The 26,753-nt window shown below is 56.9% G+C and overlaps 1 protein-coding gene across 1 annotated transcript in view; it reads right to left on the reverse strand.

The window, feature by feature from the left end:
• Positions 1-334: 334 nt before the first annotated feature.
• The window catches only part of PLA2G6 (phospholipase A2 group VI), a 52,034-nt gene continuing 25,615 nt past the window's right edge, over positions 335-26,753 (reverse strand). The window contains exons 3-17 of the mRNA XM_054582370.1: positions 24,779-24,994; positions 23,561-23,744; positions 21,707-21,894; positions 19,408-19,504; positions 18,079-18,261; positions 14,846-14,954; positions 13,446-13,610; positions 11,600-11,678; positions 10,151-10,314; positions 9,773-9,923; positions 3,317-3,453; positions 2,791-2,945; positions 1,851-2,018; positions 1,303-1,376; positions 335-1,111 (exon numbers count right to left, since the gene is read on the reverse strand). Of these exons, the coding sequence (XP_054438345.1) occupies positions 967-1,111; positions 1,303-1,376; positions 1,851-2,018; positions 2,791-2,945; positions 3,317-3,453; positions 9,773-9,923; positions 10,151-10,314; positions 11,600-11,678; positions 13,446-13,610; positions 14,846-14,954; positions 18,079-18,261; positions 19,408-19,504; positions 21,707-21,894; positions 23,561-23,744; positions 24,779-24,994 (2,215 nt within the window). The 3' untranslated portion in view covers positions 335-966. The remainder of the gene's footprint in view (positions 1,112-1,302; positions 1,377-1,850; positions 2,019-2,790; positions 2,946-3,316; positions 3,454-9,772; positions 9,924-10,150; positions 10,315-11,599; positions 11,679-13,445; positions 13,611-14,845; positions 14,955-18,078; positions 18,262-19,407; positions 19,505-21,706; positions 21,895-23,560; positions 23,745-24,778; positions 24,995-26,753) is intronic.

Genomic DNA, 26,753 nt, shown 5'->3' on the forward strand with positions numbered 1-26,753 from the left:
AGGGGGGCAGCACCAACTCTCAGTCGCCCAGACCTGGGGGCGAACCTCAGCCGCTCACTCACGGAGGTCCCTGAGCCCCGCCTCTCCCCGGCCTCCCACCGTGGGACAGGCGCGCCTGGCTGCCGCCTCTGAACAGCCTGCCAGCCTGACTCGGGGGGCTTGGAGGAGAGAGGAGGTACCTCCACCCCAGAGGGCCCAGAAAACAGAGCAGCCATGTGCAAGGCACATGAGGACCACAGTCAGGCTGAATGTCATGGCTGCAGGGAGCAGGTGGGTGGGGGGAGGGGGCAGGGAGCACTCACACCACAGCGCACACAACCCAGGGCACCTGGAATCAAACCATTTATTTCACAGTTTGGGGGAGCCCTGCCCCACTGATAAACCATTGCCTGTTGGGAAGAATAACAAGTCTCAGGAGCAACCGTCTGGAGCTGCAGCAAGCTCACAGTGCAGGGCAGCTCTGAGGGCGCAGGTGGCTGGGCATGTGCTGAGGGGCAAAGTTGAACGGGGCACCCACTCCTGGAGCATGGGCTGCCTCTGCTGCTGGCGTGGGTGACGGCCAGTTCCTGGAGCTTCTCCAACCCCACCCCCAGGGAAAAGAGCAGAGGGCGGACGGGGCGGCTGTACCCCCAGAGGACCTGGGAGAGCTGAGGGCGCACCTGGGCGCCCTTCGTGTTTGACATAGAGGTTGAGGGCCTGAGAGTCTGTTGTCCTTCATGGCTGATGGTCCCAGTGAGGCGCTAGGCCTCTAAGCTGGAGCCATGGAGAGCGCCAGAGGCAGGGACAGAGCGGGGGCAGCCCTCAGCACCGGCCTCAGGCAGGAGGCCCCGCACCTTCCGAGGCCCCGCCCATGGGCAGAGCAGCCTTGGATGGGCTCTGCCCCACAGTGTGGCGCTTGGGCCTCAGACCCCTCCCTAGCGGGGGTGGATAGTCGGGTGGGGTGGAGGCAGCTGGGACCTGGCAGCCCTACGGAGACAGCAGCAGCTGGATGAGCTTCTGGAACTGCTCTCGGTGCTCGTAGATGTAGACCTCGGTCTCCCAGAGGGCACTGACTAGCACCGAGTCGTTGACCTCGTCCAGCATGATGTCCGACCCCAGCTGGGGGTTCAATCTGCCCAAGTCAAGGAGGAGGGGTCACCCCAGGACTCTCAACCTGGGTAGCAGACAAGAGCTAGGATTTGGAGAGGGGAAGGTCCATGCCGAGGATGGGGGTGGGAACGGTCGCCAGATCTGGCCGGGCCAGGGAGTGGGGTTGGGGGTTGCGGGCTGGGTGGGGGCGGGGCTGGGCCGGCGGAGCCTCACCTGAAGTACTGGATGCCGACCATCTCACACCAGGCCCGGGCCCGGTCCACGGCCCGCCCGTCCGGGTCTGTGCACTGGCGAGAAGCAGCCCCTGTGAGCACCCAGCACACGCCACACCCACAGTGCCTCTCAGCAAGCCCCCTTCCCTGGGCCATAGTGCCTGTCCCAGTTGGGTACGCAGAGGAACAGTGTGTGGTTTTGACAGTTGGCTCAGCAGGGCCCATTCAAGGTCACTGAGCATGATGCGGGGACGGGCTGGAGCTGAGGGGACAGGCCGCCACATCCCACCCTCAGGATATCAGCTTTTGTCCACCTGATATTCTGGGCTTCCCCCCGGGGCTGTTTGAGGGAAGGGATGGGATCCACAGCCAACACATGAAAACCCCCCCTGCAGGGGGCCACTGAGGGCCCCTGCCAGCGCTGAGACCCTGAATCAGGGACCCCCACCCTGGGCTGGATCAAGGGGGTCAGGGTACCCGGGGAGGTGAAGGTATCATCCTGGCGCTGAGACCCCGAAGGAAGTGGGTCCAGCGAGGGCCCATACTCACACAGTCCACGACCATTCTCCCCAGTTCCTTGGCCCCAAAAACAGTCTTAGCCAGTTCCCAGGGGTTGCTGGGACGGAAGACGTCTACACAGGCCACGGGTACCTGTGGGGCCCTCCCTGTTCCCAGAGAGACGACCAGGGAGAGTTTCTTCACCTTATCGCCCTGACCCTGTTGGGGACAGGACAAGGGTAGTGAGAGGACTTCCGCCCAGTGGGCCTTTCCCAGGGGTGCGAGAGGCCCAGGGCTGGGGTCCAGGGGGGGCGTGAGGCGGCGGGACGGGCCTCCTGTCGCAGCAGTCCAGCCTGTGCTGCCTCCTTCTTTGCTCCAGAACAAGCTCTGCCACCTGTCTGCTGGGCGGCCTCGATGAGTCACTCGGACCCAGGCTCCTCATCCACAACAGGAGGCAGTTTAGCTGGATGATGATGGAGGACCCTTCCTCATGCCCAATCTGGCCCCTAGAGGGCGCTCACCTCTCTGAAGGCAGAGCCCCTTCCTCCCCACCCAGGGGCTGCACCCAGAACTTAGTGATGACCCCCATGATGGCCAGAAAGGATGAGGCACACTCGGGGTCAGGCATTGTCCCTAACACTTTACAGACAAGAGCACGTGGATGCCTCCTGACAATCCCCAGGCCGGTGCTGTCAGGAAGCCCCTTCAGGGGCTGAAGCAAAGAATGGGCAGAGCCAGGACCCAAACCCAGAGGCCACTGCACCACTCAGCCCAGACTGGGCCTTGGAGCCCCTCTTAGCACAGCGCTCTGGGCGGCACCACCGATCAAGCAGGTTCCAGTGTGCGATAAACCTGCGGCTGAGCGCACACATCCGTGAAGGCGTCAGCAAGAGCCGTTTGCTCTCCCGGGGTCAATCCTTCAGATTTGCCGAAACGGGGCAGCTGCAGCGGGCGGGCAGGCCTGGCCCCTCCGACCCGAGGTGGCTCTCACCTTGCGGATCAGGTCCTGGTTGTACTCATGGATCTCGGTCATAGCGTCCAGCGTGGGGTTGTTGGCCAGCAGCCCGCCATCCAGGAAGCGCCCATTAGGCCGGAAGTAGGTGGGGGCTGCCCCACTGCTCCGGGCTGCCTGCCACACCAGCTGCTCTGGGGTGGGGGAGGAGGGTGGCTCAGTGGGACAGGGACTGGTATAGACCTGAGCTTTTTAGATCTGGGTGTTCGTGTGCGCGCGCCTGCGGGGCTGCAGGAAGAGGAACAGGCCCGGCGAGGCCATGTGGTCTGGCCCCGCCACCCTGAGGGAAGGCAGAGGGCAGCTGAGGGCCTCCAGGGGCCTCCTCTAGCAGCCCGGGGCCTGACAAATCCCCAGCTCTGCCTGTGCTCAGCCAATAAAAACTCAGGGCAACAGGTGGGGGGTGGGGTGCTGGGGGTGCCCAGCAGCAAGCCTATGACTCCCACCCACCACCCTGCTGCCTTGCAGGCCAATCGCGTCCCACAGATGCATCAAACATGGCTTTAACCTGAGGGGTGAGTTGGAGGCTTGAGGTTAATGTTCTGGCTGAAACGAGGCTCCCGTACAGACTCTGGAGCCTCATAATTCCGGAAGAGGTGCAGTTCAGCTGGCTGCCGGTCAGACAGCGTCCCTGTGAGCATCACCCTGAAGAGACACAAGGAACAGGATGGCTAAAGTCCCCGACCCGCCCACCCCTGGAGGCCCCTGTCCGAGGATTCATCCTAAGCCACTCTCGAACGTGTGGAGATGAGGCTGCTAAGGGCAGCGGCACTTGTTAAAGCGAAAGGCTGGCAATAGCTGAGCTGTCCACCTGCAGGTTGGGCCACTGCCGCTGGCTCCCCACCCAGAGGGGTCTGTGTCACCACGGAAGGACCAAGGAGCGCTGTATGTGCTGACAGGCGGTGAGGCCGGAGATCGATGGCCAAGTAGGAAAACACGTCTCAGGACGGGTGTGCAGTGCACCACCATTTATTTAAAAACAAATCCCCCCCAAACCTATGAACCTATTTGCTCTGACCGCGAGCAGCACCTGGCAGCAGGGAGTTGCCTCTGGGGCAGGGGACAGCTTGGTGGCTGCAGCTCCAGGAGGAGACCGCACCGTGTCACCTTTGAAGCCTCTTTAATATCCTGTCCACCATGGAGTTTATAACCTATTAAAGTGGACTCCTCCTCACCTTGAGACAACAGTAAACACTCTGGGGAGTATGTGCCCGCACAGCCCCCTCGGAAAGCAATACGTATGGAGACTCTCATCTGCGCCCTAGCTGTCTGCCCGGGAATTCCGCTTCAGGAAGCCTATCCTGAGGGATAGCCTTAGTTACAGTGGCGGCTTCTCCTAGAAGGCTCTCCGTCTCAGGGACATTTGTTGCAGTGGAAAACAAACCAATCTAACTGGGAACAACAGAGGGAGTACGTGCACAACGAAGTGTTTCTCAGACGCTCCGCATTAGGCTTGCTGGGAGCTCGAGGTAACCAGAAATGCACCTGTTACACTGCAGAGACAGCGATAAAGGAGGGGGAACCAAAAACTGCATGGGGAAAAAGCTACCAGTTTTCCGTTTCTGGGAATACTGGGGAAAGGTCATTTGAATAATCTTCCCACTGAACAAAAAAATTAAATGCTGAAAAATTTTTTTTTTTTGCAAAAGCTACATAAAAGCACAGGCCTGATGAGAGAGAAGGGGGCACCGGGGTGAATTCCAAGAATACACAGGGGCCCAGAGGGGTAAGTGGAGCGCAGACCCGGCTCTGCCTCAAAGGCAGACACCAAACTCAGGAAATTTAAATGCCAGCGTAGACGGCCTCAGGGGGCCAGAGGGACACAGTCGAATCCAGGGCCCTCCAAAGGTTAGGGGTCTAAAGAGAGACCCTCCCTGTATTAGGTCGGGACTCCAAAGGGCTACACTCTCGGACAAGGCAAACCAGAAATAAACCAGACCCTTCCCCACCCCTGCAGGGTAGGAGGGAAGCTGCCCCGGCACTGGACGAAGGAGAGAGAGAGAAAAAATCCCTGAGCAGGAGCAACCACAGGCCAGCTCTCCTTCAGAGCTGCAGTCTAAATTCACACCACCTGGGCGAAGTCTCAAAACCTTCACGTCAAGAATTTATCAACGGTGGCCCTACATGGTAGTGTACCTATGTACCTTAAAGAGATAGCACAAGACCCCCTGAAGGAAGACACTCTCATTAGAGCCTCACAGGACCTGCATATATTCTTCTTCAACACTAAGAAACACCATACAGTTAAAAAAAAGGGGGGGGGGGAGGAGGGCACACAATGAATAAAACACCATTAATGAGAACCAGCATAAACCAACATAAATAGTGAAACACACCTACAGAGAGTGAAGATATTTGAATCCTCAGATGGAGGTTATAAAGGTTATTCTTATAAAGTTTAAAGGCGTGAAAGACAAGCCTGATATAATGTCTTCAGGGAACAGGAATCTATAACTAATGACCTAGAATATTTGAAGAATCAAAAAGTACTTCTAGAAATTAACAACAAAATAGGAGAAAAAAAAAACAAAACAAAAACTCAGTGGGTATGTGAATGGAAATTTAAATAAAGCTAAAGAGAGAATTTGTGAACTGGAAAATAGGTAAGTAGAACTTCTCCAGGATGCAACACAGAGATAAAATGATAGAAGACAGCAGGGAAGTTAAAAGACAGGAAAGAAAGAGGCCTCACTTTGTCTCACTGGAGTCCCAGGAGGAAAGGGAGGAAGGAACACGGGGGCCCGTGTTAGGGAGAGGATGAGGCGGGCCCCCAGGACAAAGCGGCTGAGGACCACTGAGCCCCACGCAGGACCAATCAGAAGGAGCTCACGTCTAGATGTATCATAACACAACTAACTGCAGGGCACAAAAAACAAATAAACAAATAAAAGCATCCAGAGGAAAAAAACCATTACCTTCAAAAGAGTAACAGTTCGATTGGAACTGACTTTTCAGGCTCAACGATGGAAGCTGGAAGGGGACGGAATGAATGATATTGTACATGTCCTACAAGAAAATCGCCAACCTAGAATTCTGTGCCCAACAGGAATAAGAGAGAAATAAAACGACTGCCAATTGATGAGAGTGAAATAAAACTAGTTTCATATGATGAGAGTGAAATAAACCTATTTTCAAATAATTCTGCTAGCGAGGAATGTGCCACCAGCAGACCCTCTCTACGGGAAAGTCATAAAAAGGAATGTACTTCAGGCAGAAGGGACATGCTCACAGGTGGAGCCTGAGATGCAGGAGAAAACACAGAGCAAAGAAGTGATGCACACATGTGTACATACCCCCACATACATACCCAGTGCTGTGCCAGAGCCAGCTCATACTGGCTTGTGAGAGCCTTCTGCTCAGTCTCAAAGCTGTGCTAACCTGCCGGTGGCTTGAACTCGGCCACAGTGGGAGTGTTTATGCCACTGGAACTGGCAAAGCCTGGATAAATCAGGGCTCTCCCTCAGAGGTCTGGTTTACCAGCACCCTGCTGGATCAAATCTAAATAAACATCAATTCCAAAAAACAATACTACTATCTCAAAAGACTTAAAGAAAAAAACAAGGTAGATTTAAAATACAGAAAATCAATTATAGATAAGAAAAAGTACATGGAATTGGTGAAATCAAGCTCATTCATGAACATAGCTGCAAAATCCTAAGCAAGGTATGAGCAAACTGAACCAGTCAGAATTCCCTCTGAAAAAGGCACCGGCCCTTGACCAGGCGCCGTGCGCAACCAGCAGCGCTGCGCACAGTAGTTAACAGGTGGAAAAGGCCCACGTGCCCGTCAGGGACGAACGGGCAAACAGCTGTGGGATATGTGCCCAATGGGACAGTATTCAGCCTTTAAAAAGGAGACTCTGACACGTGCTACAGCGTTGGGCGAACCCCGAGGACATCGTGCTAAGGACATGGAGGGCTAAGCCAGCCACCGGGAGACAAATACTGTACGACTCCAATTGCGTGAGGTACTTAGAGTGGCCGAACTCGGAGAGGGACGCACAGCCCGGAGGCGGCCCGGGGCTGGGGGAGAGGGGGACGGGGATGTTTAGTGGGTGCAGGGTTTCAGTTTCACAAGATGAAAAATGTCAGGGTATTGGTCCCACAGCAACGCGAATGCACTTAACACCCCTGAACAGCACAACTGAAATGGTTACGATGATTTTATGTTACGTGTATTTTACAATTAAAATTTTAAAATAAATGGTATTTCTAAATACTACCTATAGCTAGAAAATGAAATGTTTCAAAATGTGTAATTTATAATAGCACAAAACATATGCGACATGAATAAAACATATGCATTTGAATAAAAAGAATAGACATGTAAGATCTCTCTAGATAAAATTATAAAACTGTACTGAGAAACTCGACACAAATGGAATGTTTTACTATGTTCTGTAATTGGAAGACTCTGTGTTTTCAGATGTCAATTCTCCCCCAAATAAGCTCACAGATTCAGTGCTGAATCTCCCAGAAACAAATCTCAATCAAAATCCACCAGGATTTGATTTTCTGTAGTTTGACAGCCTCATCCTACCATTTATATGGACGCACAAATAGCAACACCCAACCTTTATACAGACTTGCATGCGTCAAGTGCTTTATAAAGCACTTGTTTGCACCTCCTGAAAGCCCCAGGAGGCAGGCAGTCTATTATTCGCTTTTCTAGAAGAGGAAACTTCGGGGTGCGTGCACTTAACCACTTCTCCACAGGGCCTCCCAGGGCAGCCACGAAGCTCCAGGAGGTGGAGGGCAAGGCAGGAGGTCCTGCTGCCCACGTGTGGGGACTAAGTGTAACGCTGCAGAATCAGGGCTCCTTAGTCTGGGCGCAGGCCCGGCATCCAGCCGAGGGGGCAGGGCTCAGCCAGAAACAGACCCGAGCAAGGATCCCGACCCACCGCCGAGGAGAGAGGCTAGGGAGACTGGCTATTCGCGTGGGAAACATGAAGTTGGCTCTCCTTGACACACCGATCAGTTCCAGGTTCAAAAAGACCTAAACACGAACGGCAGCTCAGAGGGCTTTCTGACCTGACCCAGGGCACTGGCCTCCTGCCTTCGGTTAAGGAAGGGATCCTAAATGAGACATATAAAAAGTGCAAACTATACAAAGGAAAACATTGATAAATTCTACTATATTAAGGCATTAAAGTTCACCAACAAAACGCCTTAAAGAGAGCAGTGTGAAGACAAGCCATGGGGTGGGAGAGAAGATCTCCAATCCATGTGCCCTCAAAGGGCTGGCTCTCAAAAACTAAAAAAAGACCACTAAGAAACCTCATAACTCCAAAATCACATAACCCAATTTTGCCCAAAATAGGCAGAACACTTGAACAGGAACGTTACAAAGGAGGAACTCCAAAGGGCCTTTAAACCTATGAAAAGCTGTTTCAACCTCCCCAGTCATCAGGGAAATGAAAATTCAAAACACACAGACACACCACCTTATGCCCCCCCAGATTTGTAAGGATAAAAACGTTTGACAATTTGCAAGATGCAGAGCAACAGGAACTCTCAAACAACGGCTAATGGCATGACAATAGAAGCCAGCCCTTTGGAAGATAGTTGGGCAGAGCCTGGGGGCAGGGAGTGGGGGGCCGGCGGGGGCGGGGGGTAGTCCGGAGCAGGTATCTGAGGCTGGGCAGCCCAGTCCCAGGCTCGGGCTCCAGGGCAACCCGCCCAGGCGGTCAGAAAGCAAGCTCCGCAGCTCTCCCTGCAGCAGGAGCTCCAGCCTGGAAGCAACCCCAGCGTCCACCGAAGGGACTCAGAGAAATAACTGTGGGGCGTCGTCTGATGAGCAAGAAGGATGAACGAAGCCCAGCGTCACCCAGCAGCAGGGGCCATGCTCAGAGACACAGCACACAGCAGTGGGGTGAGAGAGATGACACACGAGACGGCTCCAGGCCCGGGAAATGCCTCCGCACAGCGGGCACGCAGCCATCCCAGCGGAGGGCGGAGGCTGCAACGGGGGCGGGGCATGTGGACCTGGCGGGTGGTCATATGAGTGTTTGCTTTATATTTATTCACTGATCTGGTTTATGTACTTTTCTAAATGTAAGTTCTATTTCACCATAAACAAGAGGAAAAAACATCTAGGATAAAATATACAAAAATGTGAAACATCGTACTTCGGTTAATAAGTCATGGATGATCTTCTCCTCTTTTTCTCTCTACATTTTCCAAATCTCCTTAAAAGACGATACATTATTCTTCAATGGAAAAAAAGCTTTATTATAAAAATAAATCCTCCCAAATCCCCTAGTACTCTCTTATCCTTCACTTCCTCCAGGAAGCCCTCCCTGACCCCCTCACCCTCAGCCCTGTCTATCATTTCCACGGACAGTCAGGGATGAGCACTTTTCAGCGGGCGGCTCTGGGCCGGGCACTGTGCTAGGTGCTGGGGCTGCAGAAGAACCAGGGCCGTCGTGCCCCTACTTCAGGGAGCTCCCCGTCTGGCAGGCAGGACAGGAATGACACAGACAAGAGAGTAATTCCAGGGCGGGGGAGCTACACAGTAGCGGTGCTGTAGGCTCTTCTGCAACCTCTTACACGAGGGCCCATGCCCTCCTTGCACGGCTGCCACTTTTTCAGGTCACTTATTGCCCCACCACACAGCAAGCCTTGAGCCTGGTGCCTGCATCTATTCGCCCTCCTCCCTATCCTGCGCGCACGCTCCCGCACACACAGTGCCCAGGACAGAGCCGTGCTCAGCCAAAAAGCCCCGAGTGTGTGCTGGCCAGCGCCGACCCCCTCGGACCCTGGGACCTGCTGTCTGGGTGGGAAAGCATCGCCATGGGTGGAGGGCGTTTTCCACTCCTGCTCTCCAGAAGCCCCTCATTCCCATGGCAAGAAGCTGCTCCACACCCCAGCTTTAATCAGACCAGGATGGGGGCCTCTGCCCCCAGGTCAGCCGGAGGGGTGCAGAGCTGCGGCCACAGCCCCAGCGCCCTGCCAGGCGGGCTTACTTTGGCTTCCTGACGTCCGTCATCTTGGTGTGCTCGCCAAACTCCCGCTTCAGGAACTCCTCCAGGGGCCCCGACTCGTAGGGCCGCGAGCCCCGGAACACCTCGTCCTTCATGCGGAAGTACACGCCACGCATGTAGGTCATGGACTTGCCTAGGAACAGGGGGGTCAGACTGGGGGGAGGCACAGGGCCCAGGTACAGTGGCTGGGGGCACTGGCCGCGCCCCTCCTGTGCCCGTCCCCTGCAGGCAGACGCCCCTTCAGCAGTCCAGACAGCTCCACGAAGGAGCTATCACTTGAGTCAATACAAGTCCTATTCAGGAGCTGACAGGTCTTGCCCCCAGCCGGCCCTGCCGCCGCCGCCCAGTGGCTGCCCTCACCATGCAGAATGGCCAGGGCCAGGATGCCTCCCGTGCTGGTCCCGGCCACCCAGTCGAAGAGGTCCTTGGTGGCAATGCCCGAGGCCTTCTCAATGGCGATGAGGAGCTGGATGATGACCAGGCCTTTCACGCCCCCTCCGTCTAGGCAAAGCAGGTGGTCGTGGCTGCAGTGGGGACAGCAGCAGAAGGGAAGAGGGTTCCATCGCAGCCCGGCGCCTTACCCGGCGTCCCTGGGCTCTGCTCTGCACAGGGCTGCGTGTCCAGTGCACTGCCTGCAGGGTCCCTCGTCCTTTCCTGGGTGAGCTGCCAGCCCATGGCAGTGGGTGGCGGGGAGGCCGTGCTTTCACAGGAGGCCTAGGGGGCCTGGGCAGGAAAGCAAATGTGCGAGACCTCGGTCCTTCTGAGGACACAGGGCTGGCAATGGAGGGGTCAACCCAGAGGGAGCGGGCTGAGCTGTGGCTCACAGGCCAGCCTGGAGGGGTCCCCACAGAGGGGTCCTAACTCTCATCTCAGCCCCGCCTTCAGGGAGGGTGCAGGGGGCACAGTGGGAGGGAAGGGCCAGAACACAGATGGCCAGATGCAGCCCGTGGGGCACGAATTACAAAGTGGCCGAGGAAACAAGTGGGCCAGGCCACAGGCCACGAGGAGCCACAGGTTGCCGCCTGGCCCTGGGAGCAGGGGCTGCATGCGCTTAGGGAGCTTTCCCTGTCCCCTGCAGGGGCCGGCCCTGGGGCCCAGTCAGGAGAGCCCACAGCAGCAGAAAGTGCATGGACGTGGAAGACCCAGGCCTGTCTCCGCTCTGACACTCACTGCCTGTGGCCTTGAGGAAGTCTCTTATTCTCTCAGGGACGCAGGGTCTGCAGTTACTAATGTCTCCCTAGGAAGGCTGCTGGGGTAGGAATGAAGGATAGCAATGGGCATAGAATAAGCCACCTCCATTACTAAGGGAGAGGTGCAGAGAGCCGCCGACAGGAGCCACATCTGTCCCGGCGGCCTGCTACGCTGGCAGGCCCTGGGGCTGCCGTCCAGGAAGTGGCAGGGGCTTCTTCTCTTTGCGCCCACCCCCCAGGCCTGCCTTCCGCCACGGGCCTGGGCCCCCGCCGGTTGCCGGGCAAGCAGCCCTGCCCACCAGCCCCGTGGAGGGACACAGGGTGAGTGGGGTGGACTCAGCAGGAAGCAGGTCCAGCCTCTCTAGAGGGCGCTGGGCTACCTCCCCGACAACCATGACAGGGTCTGGGGGGAGGGACAAGACTGCAGCCAGCTCCATCACGTGACCCAGAGCCTGCACAGCCACTGACAAAGGAGCGGACCCAGGCTCCTACAGACTCAGTCTCCTTGCAGTGCACTAGAGGGTTCGAGCTGCCCCATGGGACTGCGAGTGGGCTAGACAAAGGCGCCAAGCCCTTGGCGGGCACCTTGCACATGTAGCCCCCCTCCCTCCTCACTTACATCCGCTTCTCGTCCCGCTTGGAGCTCAGGATGAAGGTCGGCTTCCGGGCCCGGGAGATGTGCACAAGGTCCTGCAGCTCTGCGGGGCACGGGGCTGGTGGGCAGGGGCCGGGCAGGCACCAGGTTCCCCCACCCCTCCTCGGGGGCTCTGGAGCCGATCTGAAGCTGTGTCCTCACCCCACGGTCCCCAGCAGGAGCTTCTGCCTCCTGCCCCCAGGAAGGGTTCTTGGACCCAGGAAGCAGCTGAGCCAGGGCCCACAGGCCCCTCTGGAGAAACGGGCTGGAACGGATGGGGCCACTGCTCTGGGAAGGGCCCCCCCAGCCTGGCTAGTGCCGGGGTTCCCCTTAGCATCTGCCTCCCAAAGCTGCGAAGCCCAGGCGCCCAAGAGTCCTGTGCTTTGCAGGTCAGAGTGCTGCTGAGAACAACCATCACCATGGTTGTTATTCCCACTTTACAGATGAGGCTCAGAGAGGTCACATGACTCATCCAAGGTCACTGAGCCAAAAGGGCTAAGTCACCATGTTCCTTGGTATTCAACTCCATGAATGGAGGGAGACACCCGACCATTCCTCAGATGCCCCTCATCCTGACCATTCTGGAAACTTCCTCAGCGGCCTCTCGACTTGGATGCACCTGTCCACTCTGGCCATGTTTCCCCTGTGCCCACAGCCCACCCTGTGCCCAACTGTGCAGGAGCCGCCCTCCTGACAAGCAGCCCGGCCCCGGTGCTCGGGCTAGCAATGCCGCGTCACCCAAGGCGACGGGCCCCCCACAGCACTGTGTGTGGAGTCTGGAAGCAGGCGGCAGGCAGCAGGCGGCAGGTCCTCCCTCACCAGGGCAAGTGGCCAGAGAGTGGGCAAGATAAGCGGGAGGCAGGCCAGGAGCGGCGGCAGACAGAGTGCCAGGCGGGGCGCGTGTGTCGGCATGCAGCTGAGGACAGGAAAAAGGCGCTTGGCTACAGCTAACTCGGGGCGCGGCGGGCTCTGCGGCCCCTCCGGGCCCAGGGCACTACCCATCGGACGCCACGCCCCAGGCCCACCGTCCAGCCTCGCTTGGGTGCCTGCCGGCCTGTGAAATTGAGAGACACAGATGCAGGCAGGTTCCGGGTGGGGGTGGGCAGGAGGAGGCGGAGGCCTGACTGGCTGCCGGCTCTGCCTCTCCTGAGCTCCAGGCCTGGCTGGGCTGTCCTGGGCGGAGGTGCCGGCATCTGCCTTCCCAACAGGAAAAAAGAGGCTGGCTTGCCTGGATGGGTTTCTGACTGCCCTGATGAGGACCCCGCTCTCAAACAATTGAGGGCCCTGGGCGGACGAGCCCACAGGACAGCCGGTCTCCTCGACCGTCTCCTCGTGCACCAAGGAGGCGTGGGGGCAGGTGCTGGTTGCCTTTCATGATCAAAAGCCTGTAAGTCACTGAACTGAACAGGTCGGGTAGGGGCACACACAGGCCTCAGGCCTGGCAGTCAGCAGTGGCACAGAGGCACTCGCAGAAGCCAGGGGGCCCGTGGCTCTGGAGCCCCACCAGGATTCCTCACTGCCCACCCTGAGAGCCCGGGGGGCACAGAGAGGCCATGAAAGCACCCACCTTGTGGGTGCCTGGACCTGAGACCTGGGTCCAGGGCGCCCCCTTGGGAACACACACCGCAGGGCGTCAAGCCAGCGACCCCACCGGCCTCCGGGCTCCAAGGGCTGCCGGCTGCCTCCAGAGGCCCACAAACCCTGCCCGCTGCCCTCCCTGCTCGTTTCAAAGGCTTCCACATGGGGGCCCTGTTCTCTCAGGAGCTGTGGTCTGAGGACCTGGGAACCAACTAGAAAGGAGGGGACAAGGGGAGAGAGGACAGGGGCCTACCTAGGTTGTTATAGCTGATCGGCGGGGGCTGAGGTCTTTCCAGGGAGCAGAAGGAGTGGCGTGCTGCTGGGGAGCCCGGCTCCGCGGGGGCCCCTGGGAGGGGTGGGGAGTGGTGGTCGGCCCCTATGGTTCTCAGCAGAGTTAAGAGTGCCTTCCTGGTGACAACTGGTGACAGTGTCGGGAGGGGGAGATCATACAGGATCAGAAGTGACGTCATCATGCCAGTGAGGGGCCCCTCCTCTCCACGCAGGGCCCCTCTCCCATCTACCAGGTTGGCTGGGTATGCAGGCGAACCAAGGGCCCGGAGGCCCCACCCCTCCCTGACAGGGCGCACAGACTAGTCTGCTACATCCAAAGCAGCTTCCCGGGTCTGGGAAGGCGCTGGGCTCAGCCATGAAGGAAGGAAGGAAGGAAGGAAGGAAGGAAGGAAGGAAGGAAGGAGTGGGTCGGTGCTGCCCTGCCCAATTGTTTTGGGAACTCCCTCTTTCCTTTTGACTCCACTCAGAGAGAGCAGGACTCCCACCTCCATATTCAGCTCAAAAGTGCTGAATGGAGACTCTCCTTCAGAGCTGAAAAGGGACTAGCCGGCCAGCCAGTGAGGATTTACTCCCATCTAATGAGTGGGAAGGCTGAAAAGGACGCCACAAGAAATAGCATGCACACGTTCACATGCATGCTCGCACACGGTAGTGGGTACACACCCACAGCAAACTCCACAGCTCCCTGAAACCCTCTGGGGTGGGGGACTCCAGGCTTCGGGGGAGGAGGCTTAGTGAGACCCTGAAGCCAAGGTGTGAGTATGGAGTGTATGTACACAGTGTGCCTGGGAGCATGGGGGTGTGCACACACACTTGGCTGTAATGCATGCAGCGTGCCTGGGAGCACGTGGGCATGCACACACACTTGGTTGTAACACACGCAGCGTGCCTGGGGGCATGGGGCACACACACTTGGTTGTAACGCACACACAGGGGTGCACGGGGGCACAGGGTATGCACACACACTTGAGTGTAATGCACGCAGTGCGTCTGGGAGCACGGGGCGCACGCACACTAACGTAGGGTTCCATCGGTGAATTCCCCATGACTGAGGAAGAAGGCTGCTGCCGCCTTATGCCCACTCCCTGAACCCCGCACGCTGCGATGGGATGGGCCGCACAGGAGAGGGTGCTGGCTAAGGAGGCCCCTTGGCAGGCTCCATCTACTGGTCTGGGCCCCAGTTCTTGGGAAAAGGGTGCATTCTGTCTGAGCCTCCCAGGTGCTCCTAGAGACCCTGTGCAGGGAGCCGCTGGAGGTGGTGCAAACAAGATGCTGGCGCCTGAGACCTGGGTCTCCCCCTCCACAGTCCCAGCTCCCCACCCCTCCCTGCCTAGTTCTGGACCCAGGGCGATGAGCACGTACGTTTGCTGGTCTTGGAGGCTATGAACGCAGGAGTCTCCCCAGCGTCGTTTGGGGTGTCCACCTCTGCCCCAAACACAATGAGGGCCTTGACCATCTCCACGTTGTCTTTCTGTTGGGGATAGAGGCGGGGGGCGGCGGGGGGGGGAATATGCAACAGCTCAGGAAAATGAAGAGAAAAGGGACCCCAGCCTCTTCCACCCTACCCACCAACTCGGGGGCCTCTCGCTTGCTGGACCTCAGCATGGGAAAGGACACGGGGACCTTTGATTTCCTGCCCCACTGCTCTGACATTCTAAAGTCTATAACCTGAAGGCCGGTGCCCAGACAAGCAGGCTCGGTGTCCCCAGGTGAGGGCTGCAAAACCCAGGCAGAAGCTGGAAGTGACTCATCCAGCCTCCAGCCTCGCCAGCTGCTCCTCAAGGAAGCAATACATCTATGATCCTCGGCCCGGAGCCATGGGGACACTGAAGGGTCAGCTGCTGATTGCAAGGAAAGGGAAAGCTGTTTCCCCACCTGGGCCAGAGGACCAGTTCTGAGGGGTAACCGGGCACACTGATGGCTGCTTTCATGTGCAGCCTCCCTGCACACAGGGCTCCGCACTTACCGTCTGGACGTGGGCGGGGGTGGGACGTGGCCTGGTTTCCCAGAACCCACCCGAAGACTGGCAGCTGGGAAGCCAGTGCTCTGGTCTAATTACCTCCATCTTCTCAGGGCCCAACTGACTGCCTTGCCCAGAGAACAAAGAGGTGTGTGTAGAAGGCACTTGTTCAAACAGCTGTTCACGTCCCGTGAGGATTTATATGGGCACAGGTAAACAGGTGTGTTTGAAACATTAGTGATGCAGTTCTTTTTTTGGCTACCTTTTATTTGTGGCACTGGTTTGACCACGTTACGGTCATGACATAACACTCGTTCAAAATAAATTTAAAAGCAAGCCAACTCAAAGAGATGGTTAAGTACCTCAGTGTAAGAGTGGTTCGTGAGTGTGCCAAGACCTGTGAAGACCGGACTGCAAGGGGCTGAAGCCTGGGAAACAATGGAGCCCGTCAGCAGTTCCCAAAGTAAGACCTGTGGACCCCCGTGCAGGCGTGAGACCCTTTTAGCAGGTTCGGGAGGGTAAGACTGTTCTCCTAAAAAGTACCAAGATGTCTGCCTCTGCGCTGTGCTGACTTTCCCACTGATGGTGTGAGGACAACGGCGGGGACACAGCTGGCGCTGTGGCACAGAGCCAGGCCACAGCACCAAATGACCTGTCCTCATGCTTTCTCTCTGCCATGTGCTCGCAGTCAAGAAAATGTAATTACCCAGCCCATCTCTCTTCAGAATGCCCTTGACGAAGCAGTAAGAATAGTTCTATTAGACTTCAACGCCCGTGTACGCCGTCCTACAATGGAGAGTGGGTAAGACACTTCTACGGCCCTAACGAAGTACGAGGTGTCCTGAGGAAACGCACTTCTATGGTGGTGTCAGCTGCGAGCAGAACTAGCTGCTTGTGTTCACAGAACACCGCTTGCCATGAAAAGAAGGACGGACAGCCAAACTACGACTGTTCAGCCTTGGGGATGGAGGAAACTCTCTAAAATGAAAGCAGCGAGCCTGTCACCTCGAGAAAAACATCTGGCAGTGTTTTGCGCCAATGATAAAATGTAAGCTTTGAAACGAATTCTGGCGTTCCGGAAAACCTGAGTACGCCAGGATGTGCCTGGCGGCTCCTGAAGTTTAAAGACTTCTCTGATGAGAGAGATGGTGATGTTTACACATGTGGGCTTTTCATCATGAAATGGGCCAACGTTTTTGGACGCTGCGCATACTCAGCGAGCCGCTGTTTCCCAGGGATGACACGGCACCGTGTGCGGGCGAGAGGTCTGTGCGAAGGGCAAGAGATGCCCGCGGGTGGTGATGAGCGCCAAGCGCGCAGAGATGGGTCGGGGTGCTCACTGCAACCTGCCTGCCAGCGGCTCCCCCGTCAGGTTTTGGTGCAGGATTGGATAATATCCACCGTCATCTGGAAAGGTGAAGCTACACGCCTTTCCAACTACATATCTCTGTGAGGCCAGACTTTCTTCACGTTCTTCTACATATCTGACATCGTACCGCAACAGGACGAATGCAGCAGGAGACAGGGGAATTCATGCCTCCTCTGAAGCGAGGCATTCAAAAGACTCACAAAAACGGAAAACAATGCCATTTCTTCTGTCAGTTATTTTTGTTTTAGGGGGGAAAAAGTTGTTCTTCATAAAAATATTATTTATATTAGTGTGGGATGGGCAAATTATGGTTATTTAATGAACTAATGAGTCTTGAAAATGTCTCACTTTTAATTTCTAACATTATAAAAAAATACAGACAGCTAAAATTCATATTAAAAAGTCTTTGGGATCCTCAATAACTTTTAAGAGTATAAAGGTACCAAACAGGCCGAGATGTTTGAGAACTGCTGAGCAGGATAATTCCAAGGGCCCATTTAATACTGAAAATGCCCATGGTTTTATTTATAAATTTCAGCCTCTTGAGCAACACTGCTCCACAGTCGTGACTTTTGGTATAAAACAGGATGTCTTTGAATTTGTTCTAAATCGACTTCTTTTAGGGTCCCAGGGGTCTCTCCTCTTCCATCACACCAAGATTTACTAAACAGACCTCCGTGCATGTAGTATTGCCGTAGGTACACACACACACACACACACAGAGACGTGTGTCTGTACCAATAACACTCCCTCGCTGCGTGCAGCATGTTCATACTGCAGGTGTCTGAGCAGGCTGCAGGGCCTTTAAGGGCAGGACCTACGGTCTGCAATACACCAACAAAAGGGACCGGCACCAGCCATGGGCCACCCAGACGTGGAAGCAGGCCCCGCCTTCCAGGAGGTTAGAGGAGATGAGAACAGCATGCAGAGGGACATCGGTCCCCAGTAACAAAGGGAAGGAGGACTAACACCTGTGGGATGCTCCCTCCACACCAGGCCCTGCATGTGTCACTTAGACGTTCCTCTTGGCTACCAAGCGCCTGCCACTGACCCCTCGGCCACTCTGCCAGGTAGGTACCGACATCTCCATTTCTCAGAGGAGGACACCAAGGCTGACAGAAGTGACATGAGTTGCCCGGGGCCACAGTCAGTAGCCACAGCTGTACCTTCCCCTCTCATATCACGCGCCAGGCTGGGAAGTGCGGGTGGAGGGGCGCGGGGCGCGAGGCAGGAGGCGCGCCCCACCACCCCTGCCGCGCGGCTCACCGACATGGCCAGGTGCAGCGGCGTGTTGCCATGCTCTCCGCGGGCATTGGCGTTAGCCCCGTGGGTCAGCAGCACCATGACGCAGTCGAAGCGGTTGCGCATCACCGCCACGTGCAGAGCAGTGTTGCCCGCAGAGCTGGTGCTGTTCACGTCGCAGCCTCGTTTCAACAGCAGGCGGGCCATCTGTGGGAGACAGGGTCCAGGCCCAACTCAGCGAGGCCCTCCCGCGGCCCCTGGCCACTCTCGGGCACTGCCACTTGCTCCCTCGGGGGAAAAGCCCCAGGAACAGAAGGGGCGCAGGCGGCGGGGCCCAGGCAGCAGGCCCTGGCTCTGCGGTGGCTCCAGACCTTGGCTCCCATACCATCAGCACCCCAGGAACCAGGGGACAAAAAGCTAAAGATGTGCCGACTGCTTTAAGGAGCTTCCACGGCCTTCTCTGGAGCTCACAGGACCCCAGGCCTCCCTGCAAAGGTCCCTCTGGACCCTGTCCCAGAACAGCCCCACTCCTCGTCGCCCTCCCTGAGACCCTGCAAAGGTAGGGTCCCTCCTCGGGACTTGGCAACACACATCCCTGCTCACCCCGCAGCCCCGAGGGGAGGAGCCTCGACTACGGGTCTGAGACGCTGGAGCAGCTCCGCTCCATCCCAGCTGCCTGAGCCTGGGTGGGTCGCTGCGCCCCTCCACACCTGTTTTCTCTGCTGTGAAATGGGAATGCAAGTCCCCACCTCGCCGAGGTGGGGACAGCGAATGACAAAACATACACAAAAGGGCCCGACTCGGCAGCCAGCTCCTGGCATGGAGGCGGTGCCCTGCAGAGGCTGAAACCTCCGCTTCCTGGCCCATCACAGTGAGGAATGGGCTGGGACCTCGGGGCCATCCAGTGCGCTGCGAGCCGTGCTCCCGAGGTGAGAGGCCAGGACCCTCCGTCCGCCCGGGGGGGCGGGGGCGGGGGGCGCAGAGGAGATGCTGGAGCCAGCGGCCAAGTCACCATCAACCTCGGCCTGTTTATGAGGCGCTTGACAATTTACAAAGAATTTCCTCCTGCGCCCCCTTGCTGACCTCACACCTCCAGAGGCAGAATTCGGACACCCAATTCACACAGGAAAAAACCACAGAGGGGACACTGTCAGCGCGCCTGTGAGCAGCAGAGCAACGCCAGGGTGTCATCGGTCCTTAGGCTTGTCTGTCTGGGGGCCCACTGCGAGATCAGCCTCCCAAGGGCCATTCCATACTCAGGGTTCCCTCAGGGACCTCCTTCCTCAGGCAGCTAAGAAAGAAGGGCTCAGGGACCCGCCCCCTGCCCACCCACCGTCCCTGGACTCCACCTACCTCTGCGTTCTTGGCCCAGTGGAGGGGGCTGGCTCCATAGCGTGGGTCTTTGCTGTGGACCTGACTGCTGTCCATGTTGATGATCATTTCAGCACACCTGCGGGGAGAGGGGCCCGGGAAGGTGAGGAAGGCCGGAGGCAGCCTGCAGCCAGGGGAGGTCATGACTGAGGGCTTCACCCACTGGTCAGGGAGAGTTTCAGCAAATAAGGTTGCAATGAAACCAACCAGCGTGAATATCATGGCATGTCTAGGGTATCACGAGCCTCTCAAGGCACAGCTCAAGCCCCTTCCCCCAGGAAGCCTTCCCTGATAACTGTAATCAGCAATGATTACTCTCACTGGTGAGAGTCACTGGCTTTAGAGTCAGATGGCCTTGAGGTCAAGCCCCAGCTTCTTCCCTGGTGACCTCCGGAAAGTGACTTAGCCCAGCTGCAAGATGGAGACCGTCCCAACAGGACTGGGTGGGAAATAAAGGAGACAAGGTATTTCAGCACCTGGCTCTGGGCCTGGTAGACAGCTGCCCCCCCATCCCCCGACCCCCTGAAAGCAGGGGCTCTAACAGTACCCACTGTTTACTGTGTCTCTACCTACAACAGCCAAAAGGTGGAAGCCACCCAAGTGTCCACCGACAGATGACCAGAGAAGCAAAATGAGGTACAGCCAACGGAGCATTATTTTGCCTTAAAAAGGCAGGAAATTCCGGTCCATGCTCTGACATTGCTAGATCTTAAAGACATTACGCTAAGTGAAACTAGAGTCCCGGGAAGGTCACCAGACAGCACAGGGGCTCCCAGGTGGGAGCTGGGACAGAAGCACCGTGGCAATGCCAGCGCCAGGGATCCTCGGAGGCCCGCTGCGCCGGCCACCACGGGGAGGCGGGCAGCCCGCCCGGCCTGAGGGGCGCGCTGTGCGCGCGGCAGTGAGGCGCAACTCGCGTCATCGTGCAACGATCCCCTGTGCTCTGTGCCGGCCCCACGGGGAGGCCTGGGTGGGGCGGGGGGGGGACATGGACGAGGGTATCTGAAGACGGGGCAACCTGGATAACACCAGGGTTCTAGAAGTAACGTGGACTGAGCAGGTGAGTGAAACCGTAGGGTGGCTGAAGCCATGCAGGAACAGGGCCACCATGCCAGCCACCAGGGAGAGGAGAGCATGGCCATCACTGTGTCCACTCGGATTGTGCCCTGCTACCACGGAACCGGACTACTGGGGGTGAGAGCGCTGGGACTGTCCCCAACCATTTGGTCAAGTCTTCCTTAAACTTCTAGCTCACCTTGGCTGTGCTAGAGATAATAAAGGAAAGGAGGGTTTGTCCAAGCTTGGACCAGACCTTCAAGGGGATAGCAATGCCCCAGGGGGCCAGCTGGGTCCCCAGAGGAAGGAAAAAACCTAAGGGAGGGCGAGCGCCTGCCCCCGACCTGAGTGGGGGCTCTCCGTGCGCTCAGCACTGGAAGGTCCGGGGTGGCTTCCGTGTCTCCTGTCCCGGGGCTGTTCTATTCTCCATCCCTGTAAGGCCAGCACTTAGCATAGCGCCTGCCTGGGGCTGAGGGACTGACTCACCGAGTCATTCATTCATTCAATCATTCATTCTAGATATTGTACTTGCTAGATATTTTGAGATACTTATCTCTTGTATCCGCTCCCCTCATACCTGCCACACACACATACCACATGGAATAGAGGTTTCCTAAGATGAGGGTTTCCCAGGTCTGGGAGAAGGGAAGAAATGAAAGAGTGTTCTGGGGCTCCCTAAGACAGGGGCCTGGGACCTGTGTCCCCATAGCGCCACCAACCAGGAAGCACAAATTCACCTAGGCAGATGGAGCCCTGAGCCTCCCTGACGACCGTTCCTGGGCTTTGAGCCACGCAAAGGAGCCGTGCGCCCCGCAGCACGGCAGGTCCAGGCCAGGCTCGTGCGCTTGCGGGGCAGAGGACCCCGGTCAGTGGACCCCTCTGCGTCTTGGGGTTGCATGAAATTCTGGCACTAGACCACCACTTGGGGAAGGGTGCCTTTAGGGGAGATTAAGATAGTTTTTCCCCAGTTTGGGAGGGGGGTTTACAGTCAGAAATGAAGGTGCATCAGAGAGCAATTTTATGTTTTATTCTTTGCACAGTGGAGTTCATGGACTGACAGTCACGTCCCTGCATGTTTCTGCGTGCCAGGTCAGCCTTTGGCACCAGAATCTCATGCGCATCTGATGAGCCTGTAGAGGTCGCCGGTCAGGACAGGTGAGGGAGAGCGGAGGCCCAGCACCCGAGGGGCGCGGGGGCAGGGGCGTGAGTGGGAGCGAGGCCTTACCCCTTCTGGGAGAACTTCATGGCCGTGTGGATGGGGCAGCCACGGGGCCCCATGATGTTACAGCGCGCATTGTACAGCAGCAGCACGTGCACCATCTCCTGCTTCCCCATCTGGCAGGCCAGGTGCAGCGGGGTCAGCCCTTGGTTATTCGCCTGGTTCAGGCCGGCCGATGCATTCTTCCCTAGGAGCTGCCAGCACAAGAGCAGGCGCACTGGAGTGTGACCTGGGGAAGCCCCTGCGCACCCCTCTCCTAGCACCCTCCCCCCCCGCCCCCCCCGCCCCCAGGGGCAGTGTCTCTCTGGGGACTTGGGGGAAGGGGCCTGGACTCCGCAAGAGCAAGAGAAGCAACAGAGAAGGGAGGCCCTGGGGGGAAAGGGGGCTCACTGAGCCAGTGTTGGCATGACTGTGGCACGGAGGACAATTTCTGAATAAAGAAACTGAAAATGAGGCTGCGTCTAGGGATGGGCACTGGGGGTCTGGGGTGGGGGCGGGCAGTGTTTCTTGCTCTTCACTGTATATCCTTCTGTCCCACTTAAATGTGTTTTGATATATGTAGATATTATTTTTCCAGTTAAAAAAATACCAGTATTAAAAAGCAAGTCGGGAGGCTTTTACTTCCTCTCTTATGGCTGAATGCTATGTCCTTGAGGTTAATTGCGACCCCTGTGTAACCGTATGACCAGCAGGGTATGTCAGCAGCCTGAGGACACAGGCTGGCCCCGCTCGCAGCTCTGTGGCCCTCTCTAAGCCAATTCCTTAACGTCACTGAGCCTGTTTCTTTAGCAAGGCAGGCGGATGACGACGCCCACCCACAGAGGGTATTCTGAGAATTAACTGGAACACACACAACACTCAGGACAGGGCCAGGCAGCAGGCGAGCACGTGATAAGAGACAGGCACAGCTGTACGTGACTGCTGGTGAGGGTGCTTGGCCTCTGCCCGAGGCAAGACGCATGTGGCCCCATGCTGGGCACCCAGCGGTTCTCAGTAAGGGTGGAGCTCAGCAGCTGCGAGGACCTCCCGCCCCAGGGAGCACCAATCATAGGCACAAATCCCGATTTTCTGCAATAATGTAGCTCCATTCTGATGCCAAGGCAGAGACAAGCATGTAACCTTTGGAGGAATCTTCTAATTTTAGGCAATAAAATATTGTCCCGCCCTGACTGGTATGGCTCAGTACCAGCCTGTGAGAAACAAAGGGTGCTGGTTGGATTCCCAGCCAGGGCACAGGCCTGGGTTGTGGGCTGGGTCCCCAGTAAGGGGTGTATAGGAGGCAACAACACATTGATGTTTCTCTCCCTCTATTTCTCCCTCCCTTCCCCTCTCTCTAAAAAAATTAAAAAGTTTAAAAAATCTAAAGTAGCCTTTCAAGAACATCATTACATTTACCCACTCAAAATTCTCACTTTTATTTTTCTGCCCAGCTAATCAAAGTTTGGACAGGGGTGCCTCTGGTCCACATGCCCAGAGGAGCCATTTGGCGTTCTGTCTTGTTGGCAACCCTGTAAGGAGTTAGGCTCAGGTCCCCTCAGGCCACAAACGCTCAGGGGTCCGACTGACGGTAGGTGCTAGGGAAGAGCTGAACTCGACCTACTGGCTGGACTGGGCCTTGAGTCTGTTTGCCGCGTTGGGGGTCCTTCCCAGGGCTGACGGAACCAACTGGCCAAGGATGTGCCTCCTTGACACACGCGGGGAGGGGAGAGTGGAGTGGGGGGAGCACCCTCCACAAAGGAGCTCAGGCCATAAGGATCAAGGAGGGACAGTGAGAGGCCTAGAGTGTCACCTGATCCCAAAGACGGCGGTGGGCACAGAGCGGTGTCGTGGGTCCTGGTTGCCCTGCCCCTCCCTGCTCACCTGCAGCACCTGGGAACTGTCACCCTGGACAGCGTAATGGAAGGCGGTCTCTCCGTTGTTGTCGGTGACGTCCACCTGGGCCCGGCAGTACTGCACCAGCTCCACCAGGACCTCCACGTCGCCCCTGCGGCAGGCCAGGTGCAGGGGCGTGCAGCCCAGCTCATCCTCTCTGCTGTTGGCGCAACTGCGGGGAGGAGCACAGGCAGGTGAGTGCGCAGGGCACGGGGGCGAGGGGGGGGGGCAGCGGGGCACCGGGAATCCCGTGCGGAGGAGGGAAGTGGGCGAGGCGCTCAAGAGCGCGCGTGCCACGCTCGAGCTGGCTGCTCGAGCTGGCTGTTCCGACTTTGGGCTGAGTCACAGTTTATTTGTATCTCAGGTGCTTTGCACCTGCTTTTCATCCCGGTGGCCCCCGTTGGGAAGGTGTGCCCCAGGGCCACACCAGCCTGAGGTGGGCAGTGGGGTGGCACCGAAAGGGTCACAGAAGGCAGAAATCTCACTAACGCTGGGCAGTTCGCTTAATCTTTCTGGGCTTCAATATCTTTATGTACTAAAAAATCAAAACAACCCCTGCCGCGCCTGCGCCGGGAACTGGTCAGGCCGTTCTGAGATGAAATACCACAATGTCGGGGAACAGGCATCTCCACTGAAAGGGCGGCCAGGGGTTTTGAGCTCTGGCCCTGGGAGCTGAACAGAGCCGTCCAGGAGGAGGACCAAAGGAGCCGTGGCCACCTCCAGACAGGACTGTGACCGGCAGGGACCTTCACCAGGGCACCTGCTGCTCCACATGCTGGCTGAGTGGATGTCTGAGAGCAGGTGTTCCAGGTCCCAGAGGGGCAACCAGACGCTCGGAAGGAGACACTAAGGATCCGAAGCCTCCTCAGCCCACTCCAGCTGAGCAATCCTGCACGAGTCACATGGCCTCCCATTGGGATGGCGATACTTCGTGTGGGTGTTGGAGGATTCAGGTTCATGGTGGGTATAAAACAGCTACCATGGGTCTAGCACCTGGTAGGCGCTCCAGCCAGGCGACATTTTTCCCTTCAGCTTTGGTCAGCACCCCTGCACCCTAACTCGCAGGCGACGTTGCCCCTCTGTCAGTCAAAAATCCTTTTGAGTTTACAGAAGGGAACTGAGGCGGGATTCCCTAAGGCCCCCCGGCCCCACCCACTGTCCCAAGGGCCCTGCCCTCCTGCCCTACCCGGCAAGGTCTCCGCCCACCTGATGATGCGGCTGTGGCGGAAGCACTCTCGGATGCCCAACTCCACCGCCAAGTGGGCCACCGACCAGCTGGGGTGGCTGCGGATGAGGTCGGTCAGCTGCTGCAGGACCTCGACCTGCAGGACATGCACGGTGCTCTCGTAAAAGGGCGGCAGCTGGGACGAAAACTGCTGGAAGTTCATGAGGGCGTCGGCCTCCGTCTCCAGCTGGAAGAGCCTGAGGAATGGGGACCAAGGAGGGGAACGGAAGTGAGCCACCAGGGGCCACGGCCCAACCTCTGCCGGAGTGGGGGGGTTTCGGGCCCCTAGAGAAAGGCCACGGCCTGACTCCGGGCGTGCACGGCCCACCCCAGCCGGGCTCCCCTCCCTGACACGCACACGCGCACACCTGAACACAGTTGGAACTTTTTATTTAAAAAGATTTCCTTTTTCTCATTTTTTATATATCATCATGTGGTGCTTTTAGATTTTATTTTACCCCAACCCTGTCATACCCACTATCTAATTCGACGGTCACATCTGGGAGCCCCAGCCACAAATCCCCAGCCCCTTGCCCACATCGGGCAGTAAATACGCTGTTTAACCTAAATGTCCAGCAGTGGAATATTACATAAACTGTGGCACATCTGTGGTGGAACATCATGAAGCCACAAAAGATAGATATTAAAAAAGCAGGGAGCTCTGATTGGTGTGGCTCAGTTGGTTGGGCAAATTGTCCTGCAAAGTGAAAGCTCGCCAGTTCGATTCCCGGTCAAGGCAAATTCCTGGGTTGTGGGTTCGGTCTCTAGTCAGGGTACATACGAGAGGCAACTGATCACTGTTTCTCTCTCACATCAATGTTTTTCTCCCTTTCTCTCTCCCTGCCCCACTCTCTGAAAATAAATATATTTTTAAAAATTTTAAAAAAGGAATTTAATTTAAAAACAGGGAAAAGTTATTTTGTAATGTTAAATTCAAAAGCAGGATACAAATTTTGTATGATATATGATCTAAACTATATTTTTAGAAAAAACAGGAAATATGTCTTTTTAAGAAAGGAAATATGTCAAAATGGGCACAGTAGTATATAAATGTCAATGTTCTCCCTTATCCACTTCTGTAGTTTCTAAATTTCCTACAAGGAGTTAATATTATTTTTATAATCAGGGAAAAAAGCTTTGTTCATTTTTAAAGCAAGTTGGAGCCCAGGGCCCCCTGCGGAGGCTGCTGTGTGGACATGGGGCTGCTCGTTCCCCTGGGAGCCCCCTGAAACGCTAGACTGGCCGCGTCTGTCCCGCCTGCCTCACAGAGGCGCTATCAGGATCAGCCCAGACCATAACGTAGAGACACTTTAAAAACTGAAATAATTACGTGTGGATGACGGCTGCTTGGGGTTCTGACCGGGATTTCAGCACAGCGGGTTCTTCCCCACGCACCTCTACACGCACCGCAGCCGGCCCGCCGACCCGGTGGCAGGGCAGGGCCAGCCCGTGCTTCCCGAGAGCAGAGCGGGCAACCGCTGAGCAAGCACCAAGTGAGGGCCCGCCCTGCACACGACACCGTTCTAAGTGGAGGTGAGCGAAGGAACGAGACAGCCGACGTGCCCTCCCCTCGGGAGCCTGTTCTCCTGGTGGAGGCCAGCAAAACGCGCGAGGGAAAAATCAAAAAAAAGAAGCGGGTGAGACGGACTATGCGGTAAGAAGTGCGACAGAGAAAACAAAGCAGGGAAGGGGGCCGTTCCTCGCTTTCCTCGGCCGGTTTTTGCTTCACGTCACCAACCTCTCCACATCGGAGTGCTCACCTCAATGCTGCTGCCACATCACACAGAATGACAACTAGAACTTGTCCCTGGCTGTGGCATCGCTGAGGCACACATGACCTGGGCAAGAGTACTTTGGGTAGAGCGTGGGAGCTGAAGCCTGATGAGGATGGGTTTCAGAAGGAAGGGCAGGTGAGGAGTTGGAGGCAGCACATACAGACCACACGGAGTTTTCTGC

Source organism: Pteronotus mesoamericanus, unplaced genomic scaffold, assembly GCF_021234165.1.
Source record: "Pteronotus mesoamericanus isolate MK-2021 breed Mesoamerican mustached bat unplaced genomic scaffold, CSHL_Meso_final contig_702, whole genome shotgun sequence".
Lineage (NCBI taxonomy): Eukaryota > Metazoa > Chordata > Mammalia > Chiroptera > Mormoopidae > Pteronotus > Pteronotus mesoamericanus.